Source organism: Gouania willdenowi, chromosome 1, assembly GCF_900634775.1.
Source record: "Gouania willdenowi chromosome 1, fGouWil2.1, whole genome shotgun sequence".
NCBI classification, from domain to species: domain Eukaryota; kingdom Metazoa; phylum Chordata; class Actinopteri; order Blenniiformes; family Gobiesocidae; genus Gouania; species Gouania willdenowi.
The window spans coordinates 9805793-9833178 of record NC_041044.1 but is presented as its reverse complement, the minus strand read 5'-3'; the positions used below and the strand labels follow the sequence as shown (position 1 = coordinate 9833178).

Here is a 27386-nt window from a genome sequence, read left to right as displayed (position 1 = left end):
ACCAATCACCTATACATCACATGCCAACAAAGTATTATAATTTCTGCACTCACCTGTGTGCAAGGTTGTCATATGTGTAAGCCACGTTCATGAGACGCTGGATTAGGTTGGGACCTTGGACAAGACTAAGAAATACCTGTCAATCAAAGAGCAACAGTTGATGTAAAATCCCTCATATTTCAGAGCGAGCAAGTGACTGTTCAACTTCAGCTCATCGTATACCTCTGTGAGGCGGGGGATGTGTAGCACTTTCCCATGTTCTACTGTGGACTTGCGTGACTTTCCTGGCCACGCACGTTTACGCTGGCTTTCTGTGAGGCCGGACCAGGAGAAGACGTCGTGGTAGGCCAGGTCCAGATCTGCTGGATCCACTGCAAACTGACAAATCAGCTTCAGCAGGCAGGCCAGGCAGTCCAGCTGCCACTGCAGAAAGAACAGGAGAAATGTCTTTGATCCACGTAAAGATCAACGGCATGTGTTTGCACTTAATATATATATCAAAGTGTAGTAAAACTAAAACTGTGAACTGTAAGACAGATGATGAAGTACCAAAAAGAATATGTAATAATATTGTTGATTCATAAAGCTAAATGTTGATTGTCTGTCTCACCACAGTCCAGGACTCCTGGTCTTTAGGTTCCAGAATTCCAGAGTTAAATATTTCCAAAAGAAGCTGCAGACCTCCGGATAAGACAAACTTGAAGAAACAAAAGAGAAAGTAAATAAGAAATGATTTTTTTATGAGCTCTACTGACAGCTTAGAGTTATGCTTTACCTTGCAACTCCAGGTGTTCTTGCTGTTCTCGATCTGATCTTCACTAGAATCATCAGAGTCTGGGTACAAATCACTATAGCTGCCCTAAAAACACAAACAAATTTAAAAAAATGTTTTTTTTTTTTTTTTTAATTGTTAATGTATGTAAATCTGGTGTGTTTTAAACTAGTCTTCTTGTCCTGTGAATAGCAATTTTTTTTTTCCTTTAAAGTTGTTCGATTTATTAATGATTTCAAAATAGACAGAATAGAAATCCCATTTAGATTTCAGTAACAATTTTCCAAACATTGAAAGAACAGTAAAGCACATCACTCACTGTTGACTCTCTGTGGATGCGGCGGTTAGGCTTTCCCAGGGCCTCAATGATCTCAAGGGCATACAGCAGTTTGTGAGGGCTTTTGATCCTCAGCAGCTCCTTCCAGCACAAACCTTCCCCATTCTGCACACAACACATCCAATATGTTTCTAATTTATTCCATAGCAGAACACTTAAAAGCATTTACAAGGCTTAATGACTAACCGTGTCATCGGAGATACTCTGGAAGGCCTGAAGCATCTTCGGACATGTTGGGAGAAGCATCAGCAGCTCCCAGACACGACGAGACAGATTTTCAGCGTGAAGGTGAAGCTCCTCGCATCGTGCACTCTGTCAAACCAAGTAACTATTATTCTTCTTTATCTATAACTTACTGCTTGAACATTGCAAATAGGTACAAGACAATAACAATGAATCAGACAATATCTCCATCACCACTTTGACACCCACCTCTGGGCTCTCATGGACCTTCTCCGTACTGAGGCTGGGTGGTTTGAAAGAGGCAAGCATTTCCAACAGTTCAAAGAGTGTGGTAAGGTGTGGCTCCTGGAGGAGCAAAAGCATGGGAATGTGCTCCTTCTGGGGAGGAGGCAGGCATGAGGCTGGCAGCTGGATACCCTCCCCCTTCCTCTCCCTGCGTGGAGCTCCCAGAGACACAAACACCATCTGAGAACATACAGGATACATAGCAGGGAAGTCTACCACAATCATTTCATCATTTACAACATCCATGTAACTTTCTTTTTGGTCTTTCTCATCTTTTTCCCGGCAGTCCCACTCTCTATCCTCTGTATGTGAACAATGTATATCAAGCTTAGCTCTCTGATTTCACTTTACCTGCACCTTCTTTGCTGTTCCTCTGATGGACTCATTTCTAACCCTGTTCATTGTGATCAATCTTAAGGAACTAAAGAGTTGCAGTTTTATCTTAAAAGTAGCCATTAGATAGAAAAAAAAAGTCACCAGATGTTTAAAAAAAAATCATGGTACAAATGGACTGAAAGCAGAATGTTACCTGCATGTCTTTAAAACCAAGTTCATGCAGAGTTTTCTCATCATAGTCAGTAGTGAGTTCATGGCCTGAGGAGATCATTCTCACTGGTCCCATTAAACCACCTGCAAGACATAAGGCAGACCTGATCCTCCACACTCAAAAATCCATGTTTCTGAGGGAACCGAAGGTAACAGTGGAATAGCAGACTGACCTGGGAATTCTCCTGATGGTCTGCTGCTCTGGCCAAACTCCTGCAGCTGAGCTTGCTGGTTCATCTGTTCCTTCTGCAGATTCTCATACCAGTGGGTCACCTCCGCTCGAAGGTCAGCAACCTGGTCACTAGGATACATCTCAATAGTCATCTAGGTGAGGAGACAAAACATTGCAAAGCTTAGTGAAGTGAAGTTGTATCATCACATAGTTAAAATTATCATTAAACTGAACTTCTGAAGGTCCAAGGAGCCAATGTGTTGAATGACTAAAACACCAAAACAAACACTGCTAAAGTTAAGACAGGATGACTTCACATGGATGGAGTAAACCATCCCCAATCTCCTAAACATATCATTAAGTGAATCACATGTTTTGGTCCAGAGATGTCAGTCAAAATATTCTAGTGATTTTATACTTTTGTCATTAAAATTTCAATGAGAAACGAAGAGTTACGAATGTAACTATGGTTCTATGAATCCCGAATGACCGCCAGAGGCGGTGCTTTAAGCACTGAATATTCCCCTTCGCGCATGCGCAGTGCGAGTATGTATACCAACAATGTCACCAGTGACCCCTGGATGACCCAGAGGAAGTTTATATCTTCCGGTGTCACTCCAGGGTACTTTCCTACAGAATCTTCTCGCGAGCACACAAGGATTCTGAGTGACAAAGAGCTCTGGCGGTCATTCGGGATTCATAGAACCATAGTTACATTCGTAACTCTTCGTTCTATTTCATCCCTGCTGACCGCCAGAGGCGGTGCTTTAAGCACTGAATGACTTATACCAGAAGAATCCTGCTTACCACCCTTCAGTGTGTAGGGTCAGAGGACTCTGGCCGAAGAACCACAGCCAATGGATGGGGTGTGGCTACATTCACCCTGTAAAATCTGGAGAAAGTGCCAGGCGACGCCCATGAGGCCGCAGCACAGATGTCCTCCAGGGGCACTCCCCTCAGGGCAGCCCATGACGTAGCAACACTCCTGGTAGAGTGGCACCGCACACCAGATGGGATGAGACGGTTACTTGCCCGATATGCATGGGCAATCACATCAACAATCCAGTTAGACAGGCGCTGCTTGGAGACAGCACCACCCCTGTTAGGGCCACCATAACAAAGAAAGAGCTGATCAGACCCCCGAAAACCTACAGTAGCTGCAATGTAGGCTTCCAGGGCGCGCACTGGGCACAACAGGTCAGACTGAACCTCTGGCTCCACGGAAGAAGGGTTGAACCGTGCCAGCCGAATAGGCTGGTTGAGGTGAGCGCGGGACAGCACTTTAGGGAGAAAAGCTGTGTTCGGCCACACAGTGACTCCCGAGCCGTCCGAATTACACCTCAGACATGTGTCGCTGATTGACAGGGCGTGCAGCTCACTGACACGCTTTGCGGAGGAAATGGCCAGAAGGAACGCAGTCTTAAGGGTAACCCACTTCAGCGCTGCTCGTGCCAAGGGCTCAAATGGTGGAAGGCGCAATGCCTCCAGCACCAGGGGAAGATCCCATGCTGGAGTCCTTGTGGCTCTCGGAGGATGCAACCTCCAAGCTCCTCTCAAAAAAAAAGGGACACCAGCTTGTGGCTACCAATCGTGCCATTGTCGACCATTACATGTCTGCAAGATATTGCTGCGACATAGACTCTCAGCGTTGAATGAGAAAGCCCTTTGTCCAGAAGGGACTGGAGAAAGTCCAGAATAGCTGGCACAGGGCAGTGCACAGGGTCCACCTCCCGCCTTGTACACCAGTCGGAAAACAGTTTCCATCTGTTCTCATACTGGAGGCGAGTAGACGGCGCTCTTGCATTCATTATAGTATATCTAACTGGGTCGGCACAGACGCTCAGGAGCGTCTCGGGCCCCCCAGTGGCCAAACGCACAGTTGAAGGAGTTGCGGATTGGGGTGCCAAATCCGCCCGGCCAGTTGGGACAGGAGATCCCTCCTGTCGGGAAGGCGCCACGGTGCGCCGCGACAGAGGCTGTGCAGCAGCGGGAACCAGCTCCTTCCTGGCCAGAAGGGAGCTACAAGCAGGATCCTGTGGCCCTCCTGAAGGACCCTGTGGAGTACCAGCTGAATCAGAGGAAACGGAGGGAAGGCATACAGGAGGCCATCCGGCCAAGGATGAGCCAATGCGTCCTGGCCAAGACGACTGGTTGTCTCGGCTAAGGAGAACCACAGAGAGCAGTGGGTCGACTGCTCCGAAGCAAAGAGGTCCACCTCTGCCCTGCCGAATATGCTCCATATAATGTTCATTACCTCCAGGTGGAGGTGCCACTCCCCTGACGGAGATTTCCGACGGGAGAGGAAGTCCGCCAAGTGGTTCTGCTCTCCCGGTATATGCATTGCTCGTATACTGAACAAGCGGGGGGCTGCCCATGTGAGGAGCTCCCTTGCCACTTCCAGCAGCCGTGCAGACTTGGTACCGCCCTGATGGTTTATGTGATACACTGTAGACGTGTTGTCTGACCGCACAAGGACATGCTTGTCCCTCAGATGCGGCAAGAAGTGCTTGAGAGCTAGGTGAACCGCACGCAGCTCCAACACATTGATGTGTGCACCTTGGTCTTCCACCGCACCCCATCCTGAAGGGCATGCGTCTGTGGTAACGGCCTCCCTGCGAGATGGAACGGAGCCTATAGGAACGCCTCTGAGCAAGTAAGCCCTGTCCCTCCACGGAGCCAGGGCGCAAAGACACTGTTGTGAGACCTTGAGCCTCCTGCTCCTGTGCCGCTTGGCATCCAAGTGAAAACTGTTCACCCACCTCTGCAGTGGGCGCAGCGACAGCAAGCCCAGAGGAACTACCCCCGAGACTGACGTTAGCTTGCCCAAAAGACGGAGGAAAGAAACATAGGTCAGCCAGCGGCCCTCCCTGAATAAGGCGAGCTGGCGAAAAATTCCGTCCACACGGTGGGGGGAGGATTTTGCCGTCATAGTTACACTGTTCATTAAAACCCCAATGAAAGTTGTGACCCGGGATGGCACCAGGCAACTTTTTTCCACATTCACCTTGAGTCCAAGTCGAGCCACATGGGACAGGAGACGCTCTGTGTCTTGTGACGCCTGGACCCGGGATGGAGCACAGATCAGCCAGTCGTCCAGGTATGGGAGAACCTTCAAGCCCCGAGACTGTAGAGGTGCTAGGGCTGCAGACACACACCTTGTGAAGACCCTTGGGGAGAGAGAGAGGCCGAAGGGCAGCACCCTGAACTGCCAGCGGCGGCCGCGGTATGCGAAGCGCAGAAACTGCCTGTGTTGCTGAGCAATTGGGACGTGAAAGTACGCGTCCTTGAGGTCTATTGATGTGAACCAGTCCCCATGAGCCACCGTTCTGAGGACATCTGCTGTGGTCAGCATGTGAAAAGGTATGACCTTCAGAAATTTGTTCAACCCTCTGAGGTCTAGGATTGGGCGGAATCTGCCTGTCTTTTTTTTCACTAAAAAGTACGTTAAGTAGAACCCCCGGTGATCTGACCCAGGGTCTACAGGCTCGATGGCGCCCTTGGCCAGGAGGGCAGACAGCTCCTGGTCTAATGCGAGAACCTTTGCCGGGTCGCTGATGGATGTCATTCTGACCCGGCCAGATGTGGGGGGCCGACGGCGGAATTGAAGTTTGTACCAGTAGGTTAGGGTGGCGACCACCCACGGGTCTGAAGCATGAGTAGCCCACTGTTGGAGCTGCTGATGCGAAAAAAAAGTCCGACCGCCGGCCCCAAAGCCTCAATCTCTGCCCCCCCGGCCCCTCGGGGCCCTAGTGGGAGGGCGGAAGGGCTCTGGAGCTCAAAATTGTCTGGGGGGCAGGCGAGCAGAGCCCCGAAAATCCCGGACTGGTCTCCGTGCGGGACGCTGGGCATCACTACGACCAGTGGAGTGAGTTGTCGATGGCATGTGGCTGCGAAAAACCGCTGGGGGGGCCCCTCAGCCTGCCGGCCGGGGGTCTATCAAGAGGAGGCATCCGGCTAAGCCCGGCCAGCGCTTCCTGGGCTGCTGGACCAAATATCTCCCCTGGTTCGACCGGGAGGCTGCGCAGCATTCTCCTGGCTGCCTCCGTTAAGTTTGACTGAGACAGCCAAACCTGACGACGAGCTTGGACTAAGATGGACATTATTCGCCCAAGCTCTCTGGACATGAGCCCAAAAGCCTCCAATGAGGCATCACAGAAGGTGACCGCATCGGCATGTACACCGCCCTCCTGCAGTGAGGCTGAGAGAGTCAACATGAGGTGCGATAGGGAGTTTCCCATGCAACCAGCACGTGCTCCAGCATCATAAGCCCTCGTGAGAAGGTCATCGGTTATTCGACACTGGGGTCAAGGACACCTAGCATCCCTTCGAAGTGCTTCATCTGGGGGCACAATAAGAGAAGCGATGGCAGGCTCGATGGGCGGAGTGCGATCCAGGCCGGCCCCCGCTGCATCATGCATGGCTGCCAGGGTCCGCCCATCTGCAGAGAGACGGGAGCAAGCCTTACTGTCCCTCCAACAGGACTGCAACTCCCTCAGATAATCCTCTGAATGAGGAATAGCGAAAGCTGTGGGGGCAGGCCTGCGCCTGAAGAAGGCGCTTGCAGATGCTGCCTCTGCCTGCTGTGGGACAACTGTGTACAGCCGCTGTAGAGCCAGGCGCATGACAGCGCGCATGGAGTTGTCTTCCACCTCGGCCCCCGAACTGTGATCCGAGGAGTGGGAGCCCTGCTCAGACACCTGGGATCCGACATCCAAATTCTCCCCATAATCACAGAAATGGCTAGCCGAAGCAGCCAAAGAGAGTGTATCCTCCTCGGGCAACAGCGTTGGCATTGGGGGAGAGAGTGCCGCATCAGCCACCAGGGGAATAACCGGCTGGCTGTCGGCCAGCAGGGATCTCATCTGAGCCAATTCAGCAGACAGCTGCTCAACTTTAGATGATAACCCACTGTGGTCAGACTTCGTTCTCTTCCTGGAGGGGGCAGCTGCCGCAGCCACTGCCCGCCTCTTGGAGCGTGTCTGACGGGTCTGAGGTGGCTGGCCTGGGGGGAGGTCGACTACGGCAACTGAGCCTTCCACCGCCGCCAACCTGGCAACCCTGGCCGCCCGAGGCAAGTAGCTGCAGTTCATGCAGGGATTGCCTGACAGCGCCTCACCCAGGTGCTCAGGGCCAAGGCATGTGGGGCATGTGGGGCATAGGTCGTGGCCATCCTCTGGCTGTAAAGAAACCCCACAAGATGTGCAAATATGTGAGCCATCCATCGTAGCTTGACTGAGAAGTCACTGATTTCAACACAGGTATTCAACAAAGGGAGGGGGCACGCACGCCGCCTGTCTGGTATCACCCTGCACTCCTCGGCTTAGCCTGAGCGTGGACGCCGTAGGTTGGGCGAGTATAGGGACCGTATACTGGGGAAGGGAGCGCGCACGCTGCCTGCACAGTAGAGGCCCAATATACTAAATAAAAAACAACCACTGCACTGTGGTCCTCACCCAGACTGGGCTCTTTAACAGAAGATGACACTAGCTTAGCCGGTGATGCTAATGTAAACAAATCCACGCTGGGCTCCGGGCGTGCGCACACAACCCACCAGCAAACAAATAATGTCGGCTAACTTAAATTTCGGGAGTAGGCTGCTCAAATGCAGCCTTCACCGACCATCTCTTTCATTTTTATAAAGACAACTGTTGATCTGCCGAATAAGCGGCTACTTACCTTGTCAGCGTGTGTCGTCGGGACCAAACACAAACCATATGCTGGGGGGAGGCGGCGCTAACGCGGCCTGTGCCAACAGAGGTTGCTAATGGGTGAAGCTACCGCTACCCAAACACTCACCGTCGCAGCTCCTGGAGGGCGAATGCATGCTGCTCCGACCTACCACGTTCACGGAGCTACTAGCGACGGCAGCTGTATGCACAGTATTCCAGTAACTGTGCGCGAGAAGAAAAAAAGGAAAGTACCCTGGAGTGACACCGGAAGATATAAACTTCCTCTGGGTCATCCAGGGGTCACTGGTGACATTGTTGGTATACATACTCGCACTGCGCATGCGCGAAGGGGAATATTCAGTGCTTAAAGCACCGCCTCTGGCGGTCAGCAGGGATGAAATAGAACCCAGGATCAAAGAGTGATAAAGATATCTAATTTTCCTCTCATCAAGATCACATTTTCTATTCGCAACCATTCAGAAGTTAACAGCAATGAGTGAAACACAATGAAAGGAGAAGGTACAAAAACCCCTTCGTTCACTAAAAAGTTATAATTGTGTCCATTGTGTCATACTGAAAAAATATTTGACTTTACTGATTGTTTTGAGGATAACAACAAACTATTTTAGGATAAATGTTTTAAATCAATTTGTCATCTGCTTGTTTTCTTCTTTTTGCATTAGGCTCTTGTCACAGCCCAGCTACCAGCAGTTTCTTAGTTTGAAATCTAACTTTTCTGCATTTCTTTATTGATTCATCTTTGTTCTTTTTATATTCTATTTTGAAGCTATAGCATATTACAAGAAACTTTGATCGATCCAAAGTGAAGACTTCAACGTGTTACTTGTGTGTTACCTTGTCGGGCAGGCCTGCAGGCTGACAGACAATCCTGAGTGGCAGGGACTGTTTGTCGCTCAGAGCTTTCAAGTGGCTACTAATACCAGTTCCCTCAATCTGCCACTGTCTCAGGTGGTAGGCAAACCTGTCCAAGAACAAAACCAAACTATGTCAGGTCAATTTTATTTATAAAGCACATTTAAAACAATGTTGTTAACTGAAGTGCTGTAAAAACAAAAATGCCAGACAATACAGACAAAAGCACATTGGGGGATAACCTAATATGAAGAGAAAGGTCATTCCACATTTTCAATGCAAGCACAGCAAATGCACAATCACCTCACTGCTTTAGTCTGGATGACAGCACTCTGAGAAAGTGCTGCCCAGCAGATCTGAGTGATCGAGCTGGTCAGACAGGTATGGTGGGTGCAAGCTTATGCAGACCTTTAAGAGTAAATATTAAAATCTCAACAATTCTAAAATGTACTTAAAGCTAGTGAAGATAGGCCAGAATTAGAATGATATGTGCCATCTTGGGGCTTTCAGTGAAAAGCTGTGCTGTGGCATTTGGAATGAGCTGATGGCGTGCTCGTGGAGCCTGGCCGACACTAGTGTACACTGAGTAACAAAAATCTAGTCAGTACAAAATAAAAGCATGTATAGCCCTCTCAAAACCACCAAAATATAGACCTGGAGCCTCATGTAGAAAAGGTACATACGTCTAAAAAAACAGGCTTACGTCAAAATCCACAGCTAAATCTGGATGCATCAAATCTGGAGTGTGATTGGAAATGTGCGGTGCTTCACATCGAGTCCTGAAGTGGCAAACATCTATTGACGTTTCTACATCAATTAAGGATTTAAATTCTAAGGATTTATTAGGCACACTAACCAAATAATACAATACATTCACACATGAACCTCTGACATGTATCATTTACGCATTTGTTGTGAGTTAAAGTTTAGTTTTAGGTTTTTTATCCGTCTAATACGAGTCAGCCACATGTTGTTCACTCGCTGTCAAAGCTCTGTGCAGGTAGTCAGTATCCTCTGAGTAACAGACACGTTTACGTCTGAACACTAACACTTTCAGTTCAGCCATCATTAGTGCATACGCACACACACACTCCAACAGACCATTCACCACGACCAACCGGTAGGTGTGTGTGGAGGGGTCGGGCGAGGAGGAAAGATGCGGTTGATGATTGACATATTGGTAAACGGACTTCACTTATAGAGAGCTTTAGTCCAAAGCGTTTTACACTGAGTCACATTTACCTGTAACACATTGGCCACAGACTTTTTATGCTCAGATGAAGGACAGCGTGCAAACATTAAGCCAGATGTGAGCCTTTAGAATGTCTCTGATTCACTCCCAAAAAGGAGGATTGCATGTTCCCTTTCAGTTGATTCACTCGGTACAACACAGAGTGTGGGATATCACACCCCCGCGTGGCCTACAGAAGAAAACCTCTAATCACGCCTTTTAAGGCAGATGTTCTGTTATGACTTAAGCGAGGCTCCGCCTGCCTCATAAATGCGCTATCATCACAGTCAACCTTCAGTTCTTACGCTTAAGAACACCTCTACCGAGTGGAGCTAACAAGCTGCTGCTAGTTAGCTCTGTCTCTGCCTTGGCTACTGCCTACCTAGAATTAGTTTAACTGCCCCTGTTGGTGTTAGCAGCTGCTGCTGCTGCCCGCGAAGCGATAATTCTGTTTCCAAGCTTCCGTGTTTCAAAATGAGCAAAGAAGTCTTCTGTTCGCCCGTCCGCAGGGGTGCAGCTTCTCATTGCACGATGAGGACCAGCACGAAGCATGTCCCATCAGCCTGGGGATAGTCCACGCCAGGAGAGCATTGACACAGCCTGAGTCCTGTGCGTTTTGTCGCCAGCTTCAGCATTCAACCCTGGAAAGGCGGGTCACTTTCGTGAAGAAGGTTCTGGGAAAAGCTGCAGTCACACGGCACGACCCTCTCCTATTCGAGTCTAGGGACCCGGCTTCATCCGAGTCTGATGATGAGGAACCTATGGTCGAAGTCCCCGCAACTAGCTGGGCAGAACACAATGTGCCGCCGCTGCTGCACAGGTTAACCAAGATGACATCTTTCTACTCTCTGTGCCGCCATACAGCTGAGAGACTGGAAGTGGAGTGGCCCTCCTCTCCCGGTTCAAAAACCGTCACAGTTTACGGGATTTTTTCTACCTCCCGAGCCTACGAAGGTTAAACATAGCCTGCTCATTTTCCCGAATTTTTATCTCGGAGCTAACATCAGCACGGAACAAACCACTGTCTACCCACGTCACGGTGTCCAGCTATGAACAATATTTGGATTTAGATGGAGCAGAAAAGGCTGGCTTAGTCAACCCTTCACCAATGGAGACTTCTCTGGCAGCATATCTGGCGCCCTCTCATAACCATGGCGTGAGCGGCCCCACATCGCTTCCTTCCAAGCACTGTAGATTTTCCACCTCGCAGCTGGATAAAATCTATAGAGCGCAGGCAGGCACCGCTCGTGCACTGAGCTCTGTCACCATGCTGCAGTCTTATTAGGCTATGCGACTGGCTGAGCTCAGTTCGCTGCTTCCCGACAGCTCTCTGGCTCATCTCCTTAACGAGGTGAGGATCGCCACAGATTATACTCTCCGGGTGTCCCGCTGTGCAGCACTCTCCCTTGGCAGAGGAATGGCGTCTACCATGGTTTTTGAGCAAATTAGTTTTTGCCCTCCTCCTTTTGCATCTGAGGAGCAAAGGAGATTACATTCCTTGTGTCCTGTACGTGCTCTAAGTGAATACATAGACCGCACTAGGAGTGTGCATTTGTGTGACCAGCTGTTTGTTTGTTTTGCTAATCCATCTAAGGGTAAAGCCCTGTCTAAACAGCAGCTTTCTCACTGGATTGTGGAGGCTATCTCCCTGGCCTACAACAGCAGTGGTGTTCAGTTACCTCAGGGTGTGAAAGCACATTTGACCAGGGGCATATGTACATCATGGGCTTTGTTTAAGTGACATCTGTCGTGCTGCCAGTTGGTCATCACCACACACTTTTGTTCGGTTTCACCGTCTGGATGTAATGGCCCCTTCGGTGGCCCATTCGGTTCTTTCCACTGGGTCTAGCATGCACTAGAAGTGCTGGAGGTTGGTTTCCGGTTCATAGCTGCTCTGCGGGGCATGTATACATGTCCCATACTATATGTGCTGTACCGAGTGAATCGACTAAAAGGGAACAAAATGTTATGTCTATAACTTCTGTTCCCTGAAGGAGAGGAACGAGGTACAACACTTCTTTGCCCCGCTAGACAGCTGGGCTCGGTGAAGAGTGGCTACTGAACTGAAGGATGACTGTGATGACAGCATATTTATGAAGTAGGCGGAGCCTTGCTTACATCATCACAGATCATCTGCCTTAAAAGGCGCCATTAGAGGTTTTCTTCAGTAGGCCACGCAGGGGCGTGATATCCCATACTATATGTGTAGTACCTCGTTCCTCTCCTTCAGGGAACAGAAGTTATAGACAAAATATTTCGTTATATTGCTCTGTCACTGCCCAGTATTGTTACTCATGGACATATTTTGCTATTATTATTATTATTGTCATTAATATTATTAGTAATAGTATTAGTAGTATTTCCCTGTCTTCCTTAATCCTTAACACACTCACATACAGTCAACTACTGTATTAAGTTAACTGTGTGTGTCTATATCAATTCAAATATCTTCACTGTTGAATTATCTCCTTCATACATGTTGCTGTCGATCTAATAATTTAAAAAATATCTTCTTTCCTGTTACTGGTGGTAAGAGATGCAGCTTTTTCTGATCACGCTGAAGGAATCCTGGTGCTGATCTCATTTCAATATGATTTACATATTTAAATGTGGGCGCGGACAGCGAGGGGGCATCTCACATTCACACTGATTCGGATGTTCAAAGGATAGGTGCGTGGATCCTGTCATACGCACAGGTCCATATATCTGAATTTTTACGAGCATAGGCCTTTCTCTGGATTAAGTTGTACGCTTATTTTAAGCCATTTTTCATGTCTTTGTACATGAGGTCCTTGGACTTTTAATATGTCTTAGATGGTAGAAGCTGGATTTGACTACTGATTTGACAACTCATGCATGGCTTTCAGGGGTGCTGGAGAATCTGATCTCAGTTTTGCTTTCATTGAAGGTCAAAGATCTGGGCAATCCAGTCCTTGACCTCAGTGAGGCACTGCAGAAGTGTTTGTAGGAGGGCACTGCTCTTACTACAAAAAGGAAAATATATTACACGTCATCCAATTAATGTGAAAGAACACACCATGTTATTTTATAATGGTCCCTAATGGTTGCATATAAATTGAGAATAAAATAGTACACGTGCTGGGCATTTACACAAAGTGATAATCAAGCCAGTGACTTGACATTATTCCCAGTGTTCACCTGCGTCTAAAGGCCTCGAGGTGTGTCTTGAGCATGAGTAGCCCCCTCTCAATGCTGGTCAAGCTGGAATGAGCGTCCTTCTCAAGGTTTGCCGAGGTCATCAGAAGGCTCTCCATACACTTTCTGATAAACTCCTGTTCCTTCTCTAGGCCTGTCTTACCAGCTGGGGACACAAGAGAAATTATAACTTTTCACAGGAGACACTATGAGAAAGGAGAAAGTGGTAACTATGTGTTGGGTATCTACGTAAGAGAGTTAGTGAGAGATTAGAAATCAGCAAAGTCACAGAGTCCATCAAATAAAATTTGTTTTTAGACCATACTTGTATAATGTCCTTTAATTGTTTATTAAAGTTATTCAGAGAATCCAGAAAAAAAGCTGAGACTTTAAAACATACAGAAAATAAAATTATTGGTTGTTTTTGAGAAAATGATAACATTTGGTGCAATACAGTAAAGATAATTAAACAATAATTAAGCTATATTTTCAAATATTCAAATAGTTAAGATTTAGTAACCATTTTACATTGTCTTGTATATTTGTTTGCCAGAAACTACTCTTGTTACAATCAGTTTCTGAATATTGCCTGCATTTCACTTACCATTGATGTAATAGGAGTTGATGTACTGGATCGCAGCACGGCTGATATCAGCAGACTGCGCTCTCAGAGCGATTCCCCATAGCTGGTCCATTCCACACAACTGGAGACAAAGGCAAATAAATAATGCAACATAAAACTAGTGATTGCTACCATGTTAGATTGTTGATGTTTTTAAAGCTCAGTTGGCGCACCTCACAGCTGGACGCACTGTCCAGCGCACTGGTAGCAAGGCGTGCCAAGTTGCATAGGTGCTGAAAGAGGTTTAGCCCAGTCATGCTAATGGTCTCCGGTTTCAGTTGGGGCATCTGGAGATACAAGTAAAGACGTGAGCATATCAGCACCCAGTTCCAGTGGCGTTTAAACAATTATGGTGATGAAAATTTTATATTTCGACAATGTCCACTGATCACAGTCAGCACTATAAAAAACAGATGAGCAGGTAACATCAACACTTGAACCTCCTGTTCGCCAAATGGTCGCAAGGCCTGGACTTCAACACAATGAGTAGATGAGTGAAATTGAGCTTCTGATGTGTGTCTTGTGACAATGCTTGGATTCATAGGATTAGAAATAGGACATTTGTAAGCATGTCTTTGTGATGATATGATGCTTTTACCTTCTCCAGGAAGAGATGTTTATAGGTCTCCATGCCCATGGCATGTTGGTCCTTGCTACGGACCTGATTAAGGAACCAGTGCAGTGCATCATCGTAGCATTCAGCATCTTCTACCAGGCAGTGCCAGAGAATATCAACCTGCTCCAAACTCAGTCCTGACAGAAAGAAACAAATGTAGATTGAGAGAGCTTAGAAAAATCCGAAGACAAAATTTCATTCTCCTATTATCCATTTAACAAAGGTTTAAAAATATAGCAAGAATTAATATTTTAAGAGAAAATTAGGGATTTAAATGGAGCACAAAAATAGGAGGCAACCAACTATAACAAACCCCACATCAGACCTGCTAAAATTAACTTGTACGCTTGTTTCTTCATTTCTAAAGTTTGTTGTTAGAAACAAAGAAATCATTTAATCTTTCAGAAACATTCTAATTTTAACCTTAAATTTGACAGATACAGTGCAGTAAGGTCATAATCTGGATATTTAAAAAACAAATGGAAATTTAAAAAACCTAACTCAATCTTGAGCAACATAGTCAACAGGCATTTACAGTACATCCAAATTCAGGTAACTGAAGGCTATGCGACACATTTTATGACTAAATTCAAACAAATTAGGAGTTATCTCACTCAATGAGCAGAGTAAGTGAAGCATATACTTACTAAAGTGATCGGGGGATCCGAGTGTTGAAAAAACACAGGTGAGAAACTGCAGACGGACCTGAACCTCTGCACTGTGGCTGTACCTGCGTCATTACACAGAGAAAACAACAATTTTTAAAGACAATTGCAAAAGAAACCTAAAGTATTTGCCTGAAAGTGTTCCTTTCTCCTAGTTAAAGCTTTTAATTTGTATTACAACTAAACAAAATAATTATGACAACCAAATATAAGAGCAGCAAAACGAAATGTTATGTCTATAACTTCTGTTCCCTGAAGGAGAGGAACGAGGTACAACACATATAGTATGGGATATCACGCCCCCGCGTGGCCTACTGAAGAAAACCTCTAATCACGCCTTTAAGGCAGATGATCTGTGATGACGTAAATGAGGCTCCGCCTGCCTCATAAATACGCTGTCATCACAGTCATCCTTCAGTTCAGTAGCCGCTCTTCACCGAGCCCATCTGTGTAGCGGGGCAAAGAAGTGTTGTACCTCGTTCCTCTCCTTCAGGGAACAGAAGTTATAGACATAACATTTCGTTCCCTTTCAGTCGATTCACTCGGTACAACACATATAGTATGGGACATGTATACACGCCCCGCAGAGCAGCTATGAACCGGAAGCCAACCTCCAGCACCTCTAGTGCATGCTAGACCCAGTGGAAAGAACCGAATGGGCCACCGAAGGGGCCGTTACATCCAGACGGTAAAACCGAACAAAAGTGTGTGGTGATGACCAACTGGCAGCACGACAGATGTCACTCAAAGATACCCCCCTAAACAAAGCCCACGATGTACATACGCCCCTGGTCGAATGTGCTCTTACACCCTGAGGTAACTGAAGACCCCTGCTGTTGTAGGCCAGGGAGATAGCCTCCACAATCCAGTGAGAAAGCCGCTGTTTAGACAGGGCTTTACCCTTAGCTGGATTAGCAAAACACACAAACAGCTGGTCACATAAACGCACACTCCTAGTGCGGTCTATGTATTCACGTAGAGCACGTACAGGACACAAGGAATGTAACCTCCTTTGCTCCTCAGATGCAAAAGGAGGAGGGCAAAAACTAATTAGCTCAAAAATCATGGAGCTATGAGCTGAAGGGATGATCTTAGGCACATATGCCATGTTTGGGCGTAATGTGACCTTAGAACCATCTGAAGTGAACTGGGTACAAGAAGGATGCACTGATAAAGCATGAAGATCGCCCACTCGCTTAGCGGAGGTCAAAGCGAGAAGTAGTGCAGTCTTATATGACAGAAATTTCATATCTGCTGACTCCATAGGCTCAAAAGGGGGGCCACAGAGAGCATCCAGCACTACAGTTAAATCCCATGAGGGGATGATGGATTTCACCACAGGCCTCAGCCGGCGAATTCCCTTTAAAAAACGCATGGCCAGCGGATGCGCACCTGGCGTCACTCCATTGAAACCAACATGGCAGGCAGATATAGCCGCCAAATAAACCTTAATAGTGGAAAAGGACAGACCTTTATCCAACAATTCCTGAAGAAAAGTCAAAACCTCCACAATCGAACACTGAAATGGGAGTACATCTCGGTCCTGACACCATTGCTCGAATGCTCGCCATTTATAAGCATATAAGCCACGAGTGGATGATGCCCTAGCACTCTGGATCGTTGCCACCACACTTGGGGGCAGACCCTGAGCCATTAAATTTGACCGTTCAACAGGTAGGCATGTAGCTGCCACAATCCCGGACGTGGATGAACCACTTCTCCACCTGCCTGCGAAAGGAGGTCCCTGCGTAGAGGAAGCTGCCACGGCTCCGCTGCCAGTAGATTGATTATCTCGGCATACCATGATTTCGCAGGCCACCGAGGGGCCACCAGAATCAGGGACAGACCCTGACGACGCACTCTCTCCAACACAGGCAGTATCATTTCTACTGGGGGAAACGCATACAGGAGCATGTTGGGCCATGGGTGCGCTAGCGCATCCATACCCAGAGGTGCATTGTGGTCTGTTATGGAAACGAACAGGGGGCAGTGGGCGTTTGCCCTGGAAGCAAAGAGGTCCACCTCCGCCCTGCCAAATCGAACCCATATCTGAGCCACTACCAAAGGGTGTAATCTCCACTCCCTCACAAGGGGACCCCCTCTGGAGAGAAGGTCTGCACCCAGGTTCAGGCGTCCTGGAACATGAGTGGCTCTCAGAGACAGAAAATGAACACTGCCCCACATCAACAGAGAGTGAGTCAGTTTTAGCAGGGGAAGTGATCGTGTACCCCCTTGCCTGTTTATGTACGAGACCACTGTAGTGTTGTCCGTCCTGATCAGAACATGTTGGTCTGATAGCACAGAGCGAAAATACTTCAGGGCCAAGAAAGCTGCCAGCAGCTCCAGATAATTTATGTGAAGCCTGCTCTGTACTGAGGTCCAGAGTCCTCTCACTGCTGCTCCGTTGCACAGAGCCCCCCATCCCATCAGGGAGGCATCTGTGGTCACCACTTTGCGAAAGCACACCCTCCCTACCGGGGAGCCCTGGCTTAGTAACCCGGGATCCCTCCAAGGGTGGAGAGCCATCATACAAGACGGGGTTATTATCAACATCCGCTGGAGGTGACGCTGTGGACACAGCCGGTGTGAGCGAGACCAGCGCTGAAAAGCGCGCATCTTTAACAGTCCGAGCGGCACTACAGCAATCATAGACGCCATCATGCCCAAAAGCTGCAGGACCAATCGGAAACGTAGTTTGCGTCCCAGTTGAAACTGAGCGAGGCAGCGGTGAAACGCGGCCACCCTGCCCTCCGACAGACGCGCTCGGCCGGTTAAAGAGCATATCTCCAGACCGAGGAAAGAAAACTGCTGACTCGGGGTCAGCGAGCTCTTTTTCATGTTCACTGAAAAGCCCAGAGCTCGGATATGGGACAGAACAAGAGACAGATCTGCTGCTGACTGCTCTCTCGAACTCGCTAACAGAGCCCAGTCGTCCAGATAGGCTAAGACACGCACGCCTTTCTCCCGCAGAGGAGCTAACGCCGCCTCGACACACTTGGTAAAGGTGCGAGGGGCGAGCGACAAACCGAACGGAAGCACAAGGTATTCGTAGGCTACACCTTCGAATGCAAACCTTAGAAACTGCCTGTGGTCCGGGTGTATTGCCACATGAAAATAAGCGTCCGTGAGATCTATAGTTGTGAACCAATCCCCCGGATTGATAGCGCTCAGTAGCTGTCTGAGTGTTAGCATCTTGAACCTGTACGTCCGCAGATACCTGTTCAACACTCGCAGGTCTAATATAGGACGGAGTCCCCCCCCTTTCTTCGGAATAATGAAATAACGGCTGTACCAACCTCTTTTCATCTCCGAAGTGGGCACCACTCTCACCGCTTTCTTGCTCAAAAGCGTGTGTATTTCCTCCCTCATTACAGCTGCAGCCTCCTTCTTTACCACTGTGTTTATTACAGAAGTGAAGCGTGGAGGTCTGACCCGGAACTGTAACCGGTAACCCATAGCAACGGTCCTCTCTACCCAAGGGGTGAGTGCGCATGCGCGCCACCTGGGAAGGTGGGCAGCGAGCGGACTGACCTGTAGCACTGTGGGTGGAGTGCTGCTGCCCTCTAGCGTGCTGGGGGGTAGCAGCCTCACATGACCGACCAGGTTTACATGAGTTGGAGCTTGTGTTGTTTTTCTTTGTTTTTTTATACAAAATGCACTTTTTATTGAGTGCCACATGGGCATATTTGCAGTAGGCACAGAGTGAACCTTTAAAGGGGCACCAAGAAAGTGACGAACATTGCAAAACTTTACAGTAACCTGAGAAACATTCAACACCCCCGAACTGGGGTTTATAAACAGAGGTAACAGATGTGCATTTGTGTGCATGGGGGGATTGTGCTTGGGAGACTGTGTTAGGAGAGAACAATGCCTTTTGGGATTGGGCCCCTGAACAGAACTCGGCCGGCGCCTTTTCGGCGGCAACAAAATAGGGACAGCAGCGTCTCCCTGCTGCTTCAGTCCCTCTCCACTCAGTCCCACTGCTAGGAGGTGTGTGGCTTCTTCCGCCTATGCGCTGGGCCCTTTTGGAAGCCCTGCGGCGGACCTTTGCTCCAAGCCGAGTGGTGTGGAGCATGACGAGGAACCTGCGGCGCAGGAGGCTGCACCTTCCCCGGTTGTCCGAAACCTGACGGAGGTGTAGCCTTCTTGTAGGGCGGCGGAGGTGGCGCTGCAGGCCTGCGTGCACCTGCCGCTTGTTTGGGCTTAGCGTCACGCCTGGGTATGATGCTGCGCAGGGCTTCAGCTTGTTTCTTCCCTAACTCAAAACGTGCCTGAATGGCGTCAAGAGATTGCCCGAACAAACCCATGGGAGATACCGGCTCGTCCAAATAAACGGCCCGGTCTCTCTCTGGAACATCCGATAGAGTCAGCCACAGGTGTCTCTGTGACACCACGGTAGACGCCATTCCTCTGCCGAGGGAGAGCGCTGCACAGCGGGACACCCGGAGGATATAATCCGTGGCGACCCTCACCTCGTTAAGAAGAGGAGCCAGAGAGCTGTCGGGGGGAAGCAGCGAACTGAGCTCAGCCAGCCGCATAGCCTGATAGGTCTGCAGCATGGTGACAGAGCTCAGTGCACGAGCGGTGCCTGCCTGTGCTCTGTAGATTTTATCCAGCTGCGAGGAGGAAAATCTACAGTGCTTGGAAGGAAGCGATGTGGGGCCGCTCACGCCATGGTTGTGAGAAGGCGCCAGATACGCAGCCAGAGAAGGCTCCATAGGTGGAGGGTTGACTAAGCCAGCCTTTTCCGCTCCATCCAAATCCAAAAACTGTCCATAGCCGGGCACCGTAACGCGGGTAGACAGTGGTTTGTTCCATGTTGATGTCAACTCCGAGATAAAATCCGGGAACATGGGCAGGCTATTCTTAACCACCCTAGGCTCGGGAGGGAGAAAAAATCCCGCAAACCGTGACGGTTTTTGAACCGGGGGAGGAGAGGGCAACTCCACTTCCAGCCTCTCAGCTGCACGGCGGCACAGAGAGTAGAAAGATGTGTCATCCTGGTTAACCGGCGCAGCAGCGGCGGCACATTCTCCAGGCGACAACGCATCTAGCTCATCCTCCGACAAACCATGAACGTCCAGACCGATGTCCAGCACGTCATCGTCCTCACGGTCGGCTTCTAGTCCTACCAGAGGCAGGTTAGAGCCCTCGGAGAACTCCGGCTCGACCTCGGCCAACCCGTGCACGTACTCCATGTGGTCAGCCCAGCTAGTAGCGGGGACTTCGACCACAGGTTCCTCATCACCAGACTCGGACGAAGCCGGGTCCCTAGACTCGGATAGGAGAGGGTCATGCCGTGCGACCGCAGCTTTTCCCAGAACCTTCTCCACGAAAGTGACCCGCCTTTCCAAGGTTGAACGCCGAAGCTGGCGACAAAACGCACAGGACTCGGGCTGTGTCAACGCTCTCCTGGCGTGGACTATTCCCAGGCAGACGGGACATGCTTCGTGCTGGTCCTTATCGTGTAAGGAGAAGCCGCACCCCTGAGGACAGGGGCGAACAGAAGACTTCTTCCTTGCGTTAGCCTTCGTGCTCATTTTGATACACCGAAGCTTGTTAATAGAACTAGCGCTCCGCGGGCAGCAGCAGCAGCTGCTAACACCAACAGGAGCAGTTAAACTAATTCTAAGTAGGCAGTAGCCAAGGCAGAGACAGAGCTAACTAGCAGCAGCTTGTTAGCTCCACTCGGTAGAGGTGTTCTTAGCGAGGTGAAGAGCGTAAGAACTGAAGGATGACTGTGATGACAGCGTATTTATGAGGCAGGCGGAGCCTCATTTACGTCATCACAGATCATCTGCCTTAAAGGCGTGATTAGAGGTTTTCTTCAGTAGGCCACGCGGGGGCGTGATATCCCATACTATATGTGTTGTACCGAGTGAATCGACTGAAAGGGAACACCAAATACAGATGTTTTTAATCATAAATGACATGAGCATTCGCAGAAATCTAAATGTACATGTAGCCATTACTAGAACCACAAATATCTCAAATCCAATTTTAAATCCTATTTACTCACAATGCAAACTTGTGCCGATGTTCTCTGACTTCTTGAATGTAGTGTTGCAGGTTGTCAAAAAACAGCTTCATCATGTGTAGCTCCTTTTCAGCCCACCTGTCACGGTGAAAAAACATTCATATTTTTGAAAAAAAATAGGTCTAATAAATTCTTTAATTCACAAGCTGCAGACATAAAGCTTTGCGTGTTCAGCTGTGATGACAAACGCTTGTCAATCTTAGTGCTAGCCTACTTGGAATTAAAAAAGAAGTATTACTCACATGGTGATCCAGTGAGTGTCATAACTTGAGCCAAACTGCTGGAAAGTGCCAAAAAGTTTGGGTAGTAACCGCAAAGAAACCACAACGGACCTAAAACGTAAACAAAGGAGGCTTATTCTAGAAAATTTGGAAGGTAAGTCCCAATTTAAAAAGGAAAAAAAAAAAACAGCATAATAATGAAAAAACTGAAATGTTACATATGTGGCCAATAGTTGCCAACTTTCAGTGACACTTGAAAAAACTTTTTTTCTCTAAGCCACATTTCTCAAACTTAAATCAAAATACATTTGTTGCCTGTACTGTAAGCTTATTGCGCTAACTTCTGAGATTTGTTACATGTGTGCTGTACTACGATGCTGGTTAACTTCTTATCAGAGTAAATCACCATGGTAATTTGTGCTGAATGGCTAACCTGGTCAGAAGCAGGTTAAGATGTGGATAAGATCTGAGCTATTATAAAAGCACCGCCTCCTGACCAATCAGTTCTCGTGGAAAAAAAAGTAATTTCCCCCTGGGATAAATAAAGTACTTCTGATTCTGATTCTGAAAATGGCCTGCCCATTCTTAGAAGATCCTGGTTGGTGTGCAGATCTGATGGCTGTGCTTAGGAAATAATCTGAATATTAATGAAAAATGCAATCCTTTCATTGACCAATGACATCCTAAAAGATATAGATTTACATTCTGATGGACTGATCTGCAGTGAGCTGATGAAGCCTGTGCCGGCACTCTCCCTTTCTGGAGAGGGTAAACTTATTCATTCATATGTGGCAATGCTGACAGCCTCGGCTGAAACATGTTATAGTTGTGCTCCTAAACACACATTGTGGAGGGACCTGTGAAATAATATAGGCAATACAAAATACAAATAATGTCCACCGGTGATGTAGACCAGGGGTGTGCAAAAGCAGTAGTAGAAGGCCGGTAGTCCACAACACTTCTGAAATCCTGAAACAGTTTTGCAAAAGTCTGCTAACAAGCTTCTCAGCTGTGTTTGAGCTGGGACACATTGAAATCCTGGTGGACTACCGGCCCTCGAGGACTGCATTTGGATACCCCTGATGTATAGTAGGCTGACTGAACGGTAGAAACTAAATGCAGCATGTTCCTTTCACAGGGTTCACCGAGTCTTCAGAGCAAAACAATGTGCTCTTATCCCAGTTTGTGAGAAATTGAGGTGGACTATGTGAACAGAAACAACTGTGCTGTGATAAAGTAAAACTGCCTGATCAGAGCATTGTCCGTTTATCATCCAATAAATAAGCCTTTTCACACTCTCTCTCTGGTTCAGTTCTTCCGCATTATGTCAAAGGTCAAGAGGGATATACTCGCCATGGCTGACGGTGTAGGATGTGAGTCTGACAAAGATTTTGATTATTTTTCCTTGTTCATTAAAAGCGCAAATACTCATTGAAAGTTGTTCGTTGAAAGCCAGTATAAGTGAGTGACTGCGGTCTCAGTGTTGCACTTGCAATATATTGAATGTCGGATAGATTAAGCCCTTTATCGTACAAAAAGTCAGCTGAAAATCTCAGCGCATGGCACAAACAGCGTCGTGTATACATTTATATCCCTCTTGACCTATGACCCCCACAGGTTGCGCATGCACACTTCCAGAATGTGAAAAGGCTTATTAATGTTGTATAATCTCACAATTTTATGCATTAACTGTGTCACAGCTTCCTGCCTGCATTCCTTCCTTCTTGCAGCAAGTGTTTTTTTTGGTCTGATTTATGAATTTTAATTCTTCATATTTTTAAAGCTGTATTCTTCAATTGTGAAGAAAGTTACTCTGCAAAGTTACTCCCAATTTCTGACTGGTCAGAAGTCGCAATCTCCGCCCCTCCCATGTGAGGCTGAAATCACCTAGGTTAACAGAACGTGTTTATAACCTGCTTTGTAATACAGCTGGTCTGTGACGGAGAATATTTGGTTAGGTGAAGCCCGCTAAAGGAGAGATATCCTGGATATACTTATCCAGCTTCATAGTACAGGCCCTTGGTGTAAAACATCAATTGTTAAAGACACCAATTTGAAAGAACGTGTATTCAAAATCACCCCTCTCTTACCGATGATGGGCAAGGTTGTCAAGGCAACCCTCGATGAAACGCATTCTGATCTGTCTATCAGTAAACCAGCAAACCAGAGAGCACAGCAGCTTCTCAGCTTCATTAATCAGACCATCAGACAGATGGATCTAAACGTAAACAAAACAATCATTAAGTTTTTGCTGATATGAGACTTTTTTTTTAGAATATTGTGTAATATTTTGTGTTGATATTCCTTCAAACACATGAAAAAATTACCGCATCTTCATCTTGCACAAGGTCCCACAGCAGAGTGTTGCCCTTCTTACAAACATTATCCAAGTTGATGTCAGTCACAGCATGGCTGCTGGAGTACTGATGTTTATGAACAGCTGGACCTGGGGAGAAATTGTGTGTAGAAAATAATTTCACTGATAGCAGGTGATATTTATTAATATTATACTATTTCTGTTTTGTTTTTGTCTTTTTCGCACCATCCACCAAGAATAACTCCTATTGACTAAAAATGAATACTTGGCATTATAATTGATTCTGATTCTGATGTGAACGGCTACTGAACGCTAAAGCTGCATGGAGAGTATGCAATCAAAATAAACACTAAATTACTCTTTGAGTTAATCATCAATCAGCAACACTCTTATCTGCTTAAATCCAACTAATGTCTGGATTGAGTGTTGATTTAGATGAAAAACTCTGATCTCTCAACCAAAACAAATTCAATCTTACAACCAAAAAAATCTAAAAATGCCAAAACTAAATGCCAGATTTGTTGAACCAAACTTTTTGATCCATTAAAGTAGTGAGCAGCTAACCTTGTACTAAGTGCTCATGGTAGATGGAAGCCAAGTTGGGTAGGTGCTGCTGGAGGTGGGAGCTGAGCTCGGCGTGGGAGTTGATCTGTACCAGTTCTTCTTCACATCCCGACTCCTCACCATCAAAGTCAGCCATGTTCTTCTCTGATTTGGCACTGACCTGAGAGCTGCTGCAACTCACGTCATCTGCACTCAGCATGTCCTCCACGATTGAACTGCGACAAGAGATGAAACTTGAAGCAAAGCTTACATAAATGTAAACAGGAGAAAGCAAGGCTTCACAGGGTTGAAATTCCAAAGGTCTATAACTTATGGTTCAATAGATACATTTAGAAAGTGTTATTATAGTTGAAACAACAGCACAGAAACATTTAGCAAAACCAGTCTCACCCTTCATGATGATGATGGTGGTGATGATGGTGGTGATGCTGAGAACCAATGAAACGGCGGCAGTTAAAAAGTTCACTCCCCATTGCTTCTCCCAGAAAGTCTCCAGGCCGTGACAGGCATGGAGGCTCCTGAGGCCCCTGGACCACCATCTGTGTGGGGCTGTTGTCTGCAGCCTGCTGCTGTGGCTCGGCCACATCAGAACGTCCAGATGTAGTTGCAGAGCAAGAGTCCAATATTCTCATCCTGCCTTCTAAAGACGTAGGTGCTGCTGTGACCATGACAGCAGAGGTGTCAGAGTTAAAGGACATAACCTTGGGTTTAGCTCCTTCCCCTGGGCTACTCGGCCCCGCCCCCTGACTTAGCACCTCACCCAGAGCCTCCCCTGCCTTTCTCTTTCTGGTCTCCGTCTGCTCACGAATCTCTTTTGGCTGATTGCTCTCAGAAGGTAAGCGGTTTCCTTCTTCCTCATCATCTTCGTCATCGTCGTCATCTTCCTCCTCATCATCCTCGTCATCATCTTCCTCCTCATCTTCCTCCTTTAGGGCCTCGCTATCTGCCATGTCATCAGAGTGCATCTCGCTGCCTGGGCTCCCGGCTGATTGGCTGGCTCTGCTGGAAGCAGCCTCATTGCTGGAGGCCTCACTACGTCCACTACTGCTGCCTGGTCCACTGCTGCCCTCTTCCACGCTGTTAGCAGTCTCATCAGAGCTGCCCTGCATCGACTCCTAAATGGATAAAACAAGTCTCAGAACCTCATATTCGGAACACTGCTACATTTATACACCTTATTCCCGAAGGTGCTACTGTAAAGTTGGTTATTGATACAAATTTATGTACAACGTAAGAGTGTTAAAACACTAGCTGTAGGTTTTTTTTCTAAAATAGAAGCAATAGCAGTGATGCACAAATTTGTTCTTTTGTTCTGCTAACTAAAACTCTTGCATCTATGGCCTTCAGCTCAATGAAAACTAAAATCCCAAAAATGTTCTTGCAAAACAACATAAAAAGTCAAAAGTGAATTGATTATAATTTATTAACAAAATTATTCTTTTTACCTTTTTATCCATTGATTTTATTTAATTTTTTTTTAAAGCAGACAAAATGTCTGAATAATGTTTACATTAAACATGACAATGATCTATGTCAAACAAAGGGACATTAGTTAATGAGTGCTTTGAAATTATTTCCACTATATTTTACTTACGGACAAATGAAAAAAATAGTTGTTTTCCTGTCAAAGTTAAATGACTAAACATATAAACTAGAACCAAATTAGTAATTATAATTCTGATGATATGCATGTTTGTAAATCTGAGAGCTGCAATGTATGACATTTCTCAAACTACAATCGTTCATGGCTAATAGGTCATATGTCTAATAAATAATATGCATCCTTAATTCCTAATTAAGTCATATTCCTGAACCAATGTAAGCTATAAGTGAAAGTAGGTGTTTGTTTACCTCAGTGTCAGACAGCCTCTGCTGGCTCCTCTTGCTCCCTGTTATCATCTGCTCATCCATCTCGATGTCGCTGCCCCCACTTTGATGAGTGTCACTGTTGTCACTGCTGTCTGGGCTGGCAGCTGGTGAGCCTAACACAAAACCACAGAATCAAATAAATACATTTTTGGATTTGTATTATTGAATGTGATTATTAAGGTTATTATTAAAGTGTTAAGATTTTTTTCATTCCATTTTTAGCTGTTTGCAAAAACGATGACTGTCAGACTGAACAGGTGAGGATTGCCAACACATTTACTGAAGTAACAGACTATAGTAATCGGTTACGATTACGACCCACAAACACACATCTACACAGGTAGTGCACCCACATACAGACAGAAACAGTAACTACATTTAAACTGCTATAAGAACTCAACTTTTAGAATTTCGCTCAAGGCATTTTATTGAATGTTTATATTTTCATATCGTTATCTTGTTTATATTCTATAGTTCATTACTTCTCATTGTCTTCATTTTTAACCTGATTGTCAAGTGACTGAAAGTCTTTAATAGTACATATACAGTATTATTGTAACTCATATTCATATGGTAGCATTTTTGTAATTTATTACATTAGATTAGATAGATTTTATTAATCCCTTAGGAAAGCTCCCTCTGGGAAATTAAATATATAAAGATTATTATAAAGAAATTCTAATTAGTCTGGCTGTATTTTCTAGTTGATACAAAATGTGCTCCATCAAAATGTGGGAGAACTCTCCTGCATAAGAGAAAATGTGAACATCCCTGTATGCTCTTTAGTATATGTATATGGGAGCAGGGCTCAAGACTGCGACCCAATTTGGCGCATATGCAACTATTTTTTCAGTATGTGCGAGTAAAAATTTAATCTGGTTGCATCTGTGCGAGTGAAAATCCAAAAGAAATAAACTTCCTCGTCCTGTTGAGTCTTCTTCCTGAGATTCAGGGTCCGAGAGGGACACTACACGTGCTGCCACACAAAGTTGCTGCGTCACCAACACTGGGGAGAGACACGGTCCGTGCTGCATTCACAGACACTGGGACATACACACTCTGGGGACAGGCGTCCGTGCATGCGGAGCAATGGGGTAGAGAGCGCTGAGCTCAGCGGGCATAGTGACAGAGTGCATGTGGGGCGCCGAGCAGAGCATACATGCGCAGCACATATACGATTCAACACCGAAGAGGAGGACCTCATCAGAATCAGCATCGAAGGACCAGGACTGATGGACTATGATGTGGTTC

General features: G+C 46.8%; 1 protein-coding gene across 2 annotated transcripts in view; it reads right to left on the bottom strand.

Annotated features, from left to right (window-relative positions):
• The window catches only part of usp34 (ubiquitin specific peptidase 34), an 87833-nt gene that overhangs the window by 36649 nt on the left and 23798 nt on the right, over positions 1-27386 (bottom strand). For both annotated transcript variants that reach the window (XM_028460957.1, XM_028460949.1), the window contains exons 13-34: positions 26118-26248; positions 24657-25381; positions 24267-24481; positions 23713-23831; positions 23476-23603; positions 21407-21496; positions 21147-21242; positions 15110-15192; positions 14445-14599; positions 14020-14133; positions 13829-13928; positions 13228-13390; positions 8820-8946; positions 2297-2447; positions 2107-2207; positions 1542-1757; positions 1296-1421; positions 1092-1214; positions 776-859; positions 611-697; positions 223-423; positions 54-136 (exon numbers count right to left, since the gene is read on the bottom strand). In XM_028460957.1, the coding sequence (XP_028316758.1) occupies positions 54-136; positions 223-423; positions 611-697; positions 776-859; positions 1092-1214; positions 1296-1421; positions 1542-1757; positions 2107-2207; positions 2297-2447; positions 8820-8946; positions 13228-13390; positions 13829-13928; positions 14020-14133; positions 14445-14599; positions 15110-15192; positions 21147-21242; positions 21407-21496; positions 23476-23603; positions 23713-23831; positions 24267-24481; positions 24657-25381; positions 26118-26248 (3418 nt within the window). The remainder of the gene's footprint in view (positions 1-53; positions 137-222; positions 424-610; positions 698-775; positions 860-1091; positions 1215-1295; positions 1422-1541; positions 1758-2106; positions 2208-2296; positions 2448-8819; positions 8947-13227; positions 13391-13828; positions 13929-14019; positions 14134-14444; positions 14600-15109; positions 15193-21146; positions 21243-21406; positions 21497-23475; positions 23604-23712; positions 23832-24266; positions 24482-24656; positions 25382-26117; positions 26249-27386) is intronic.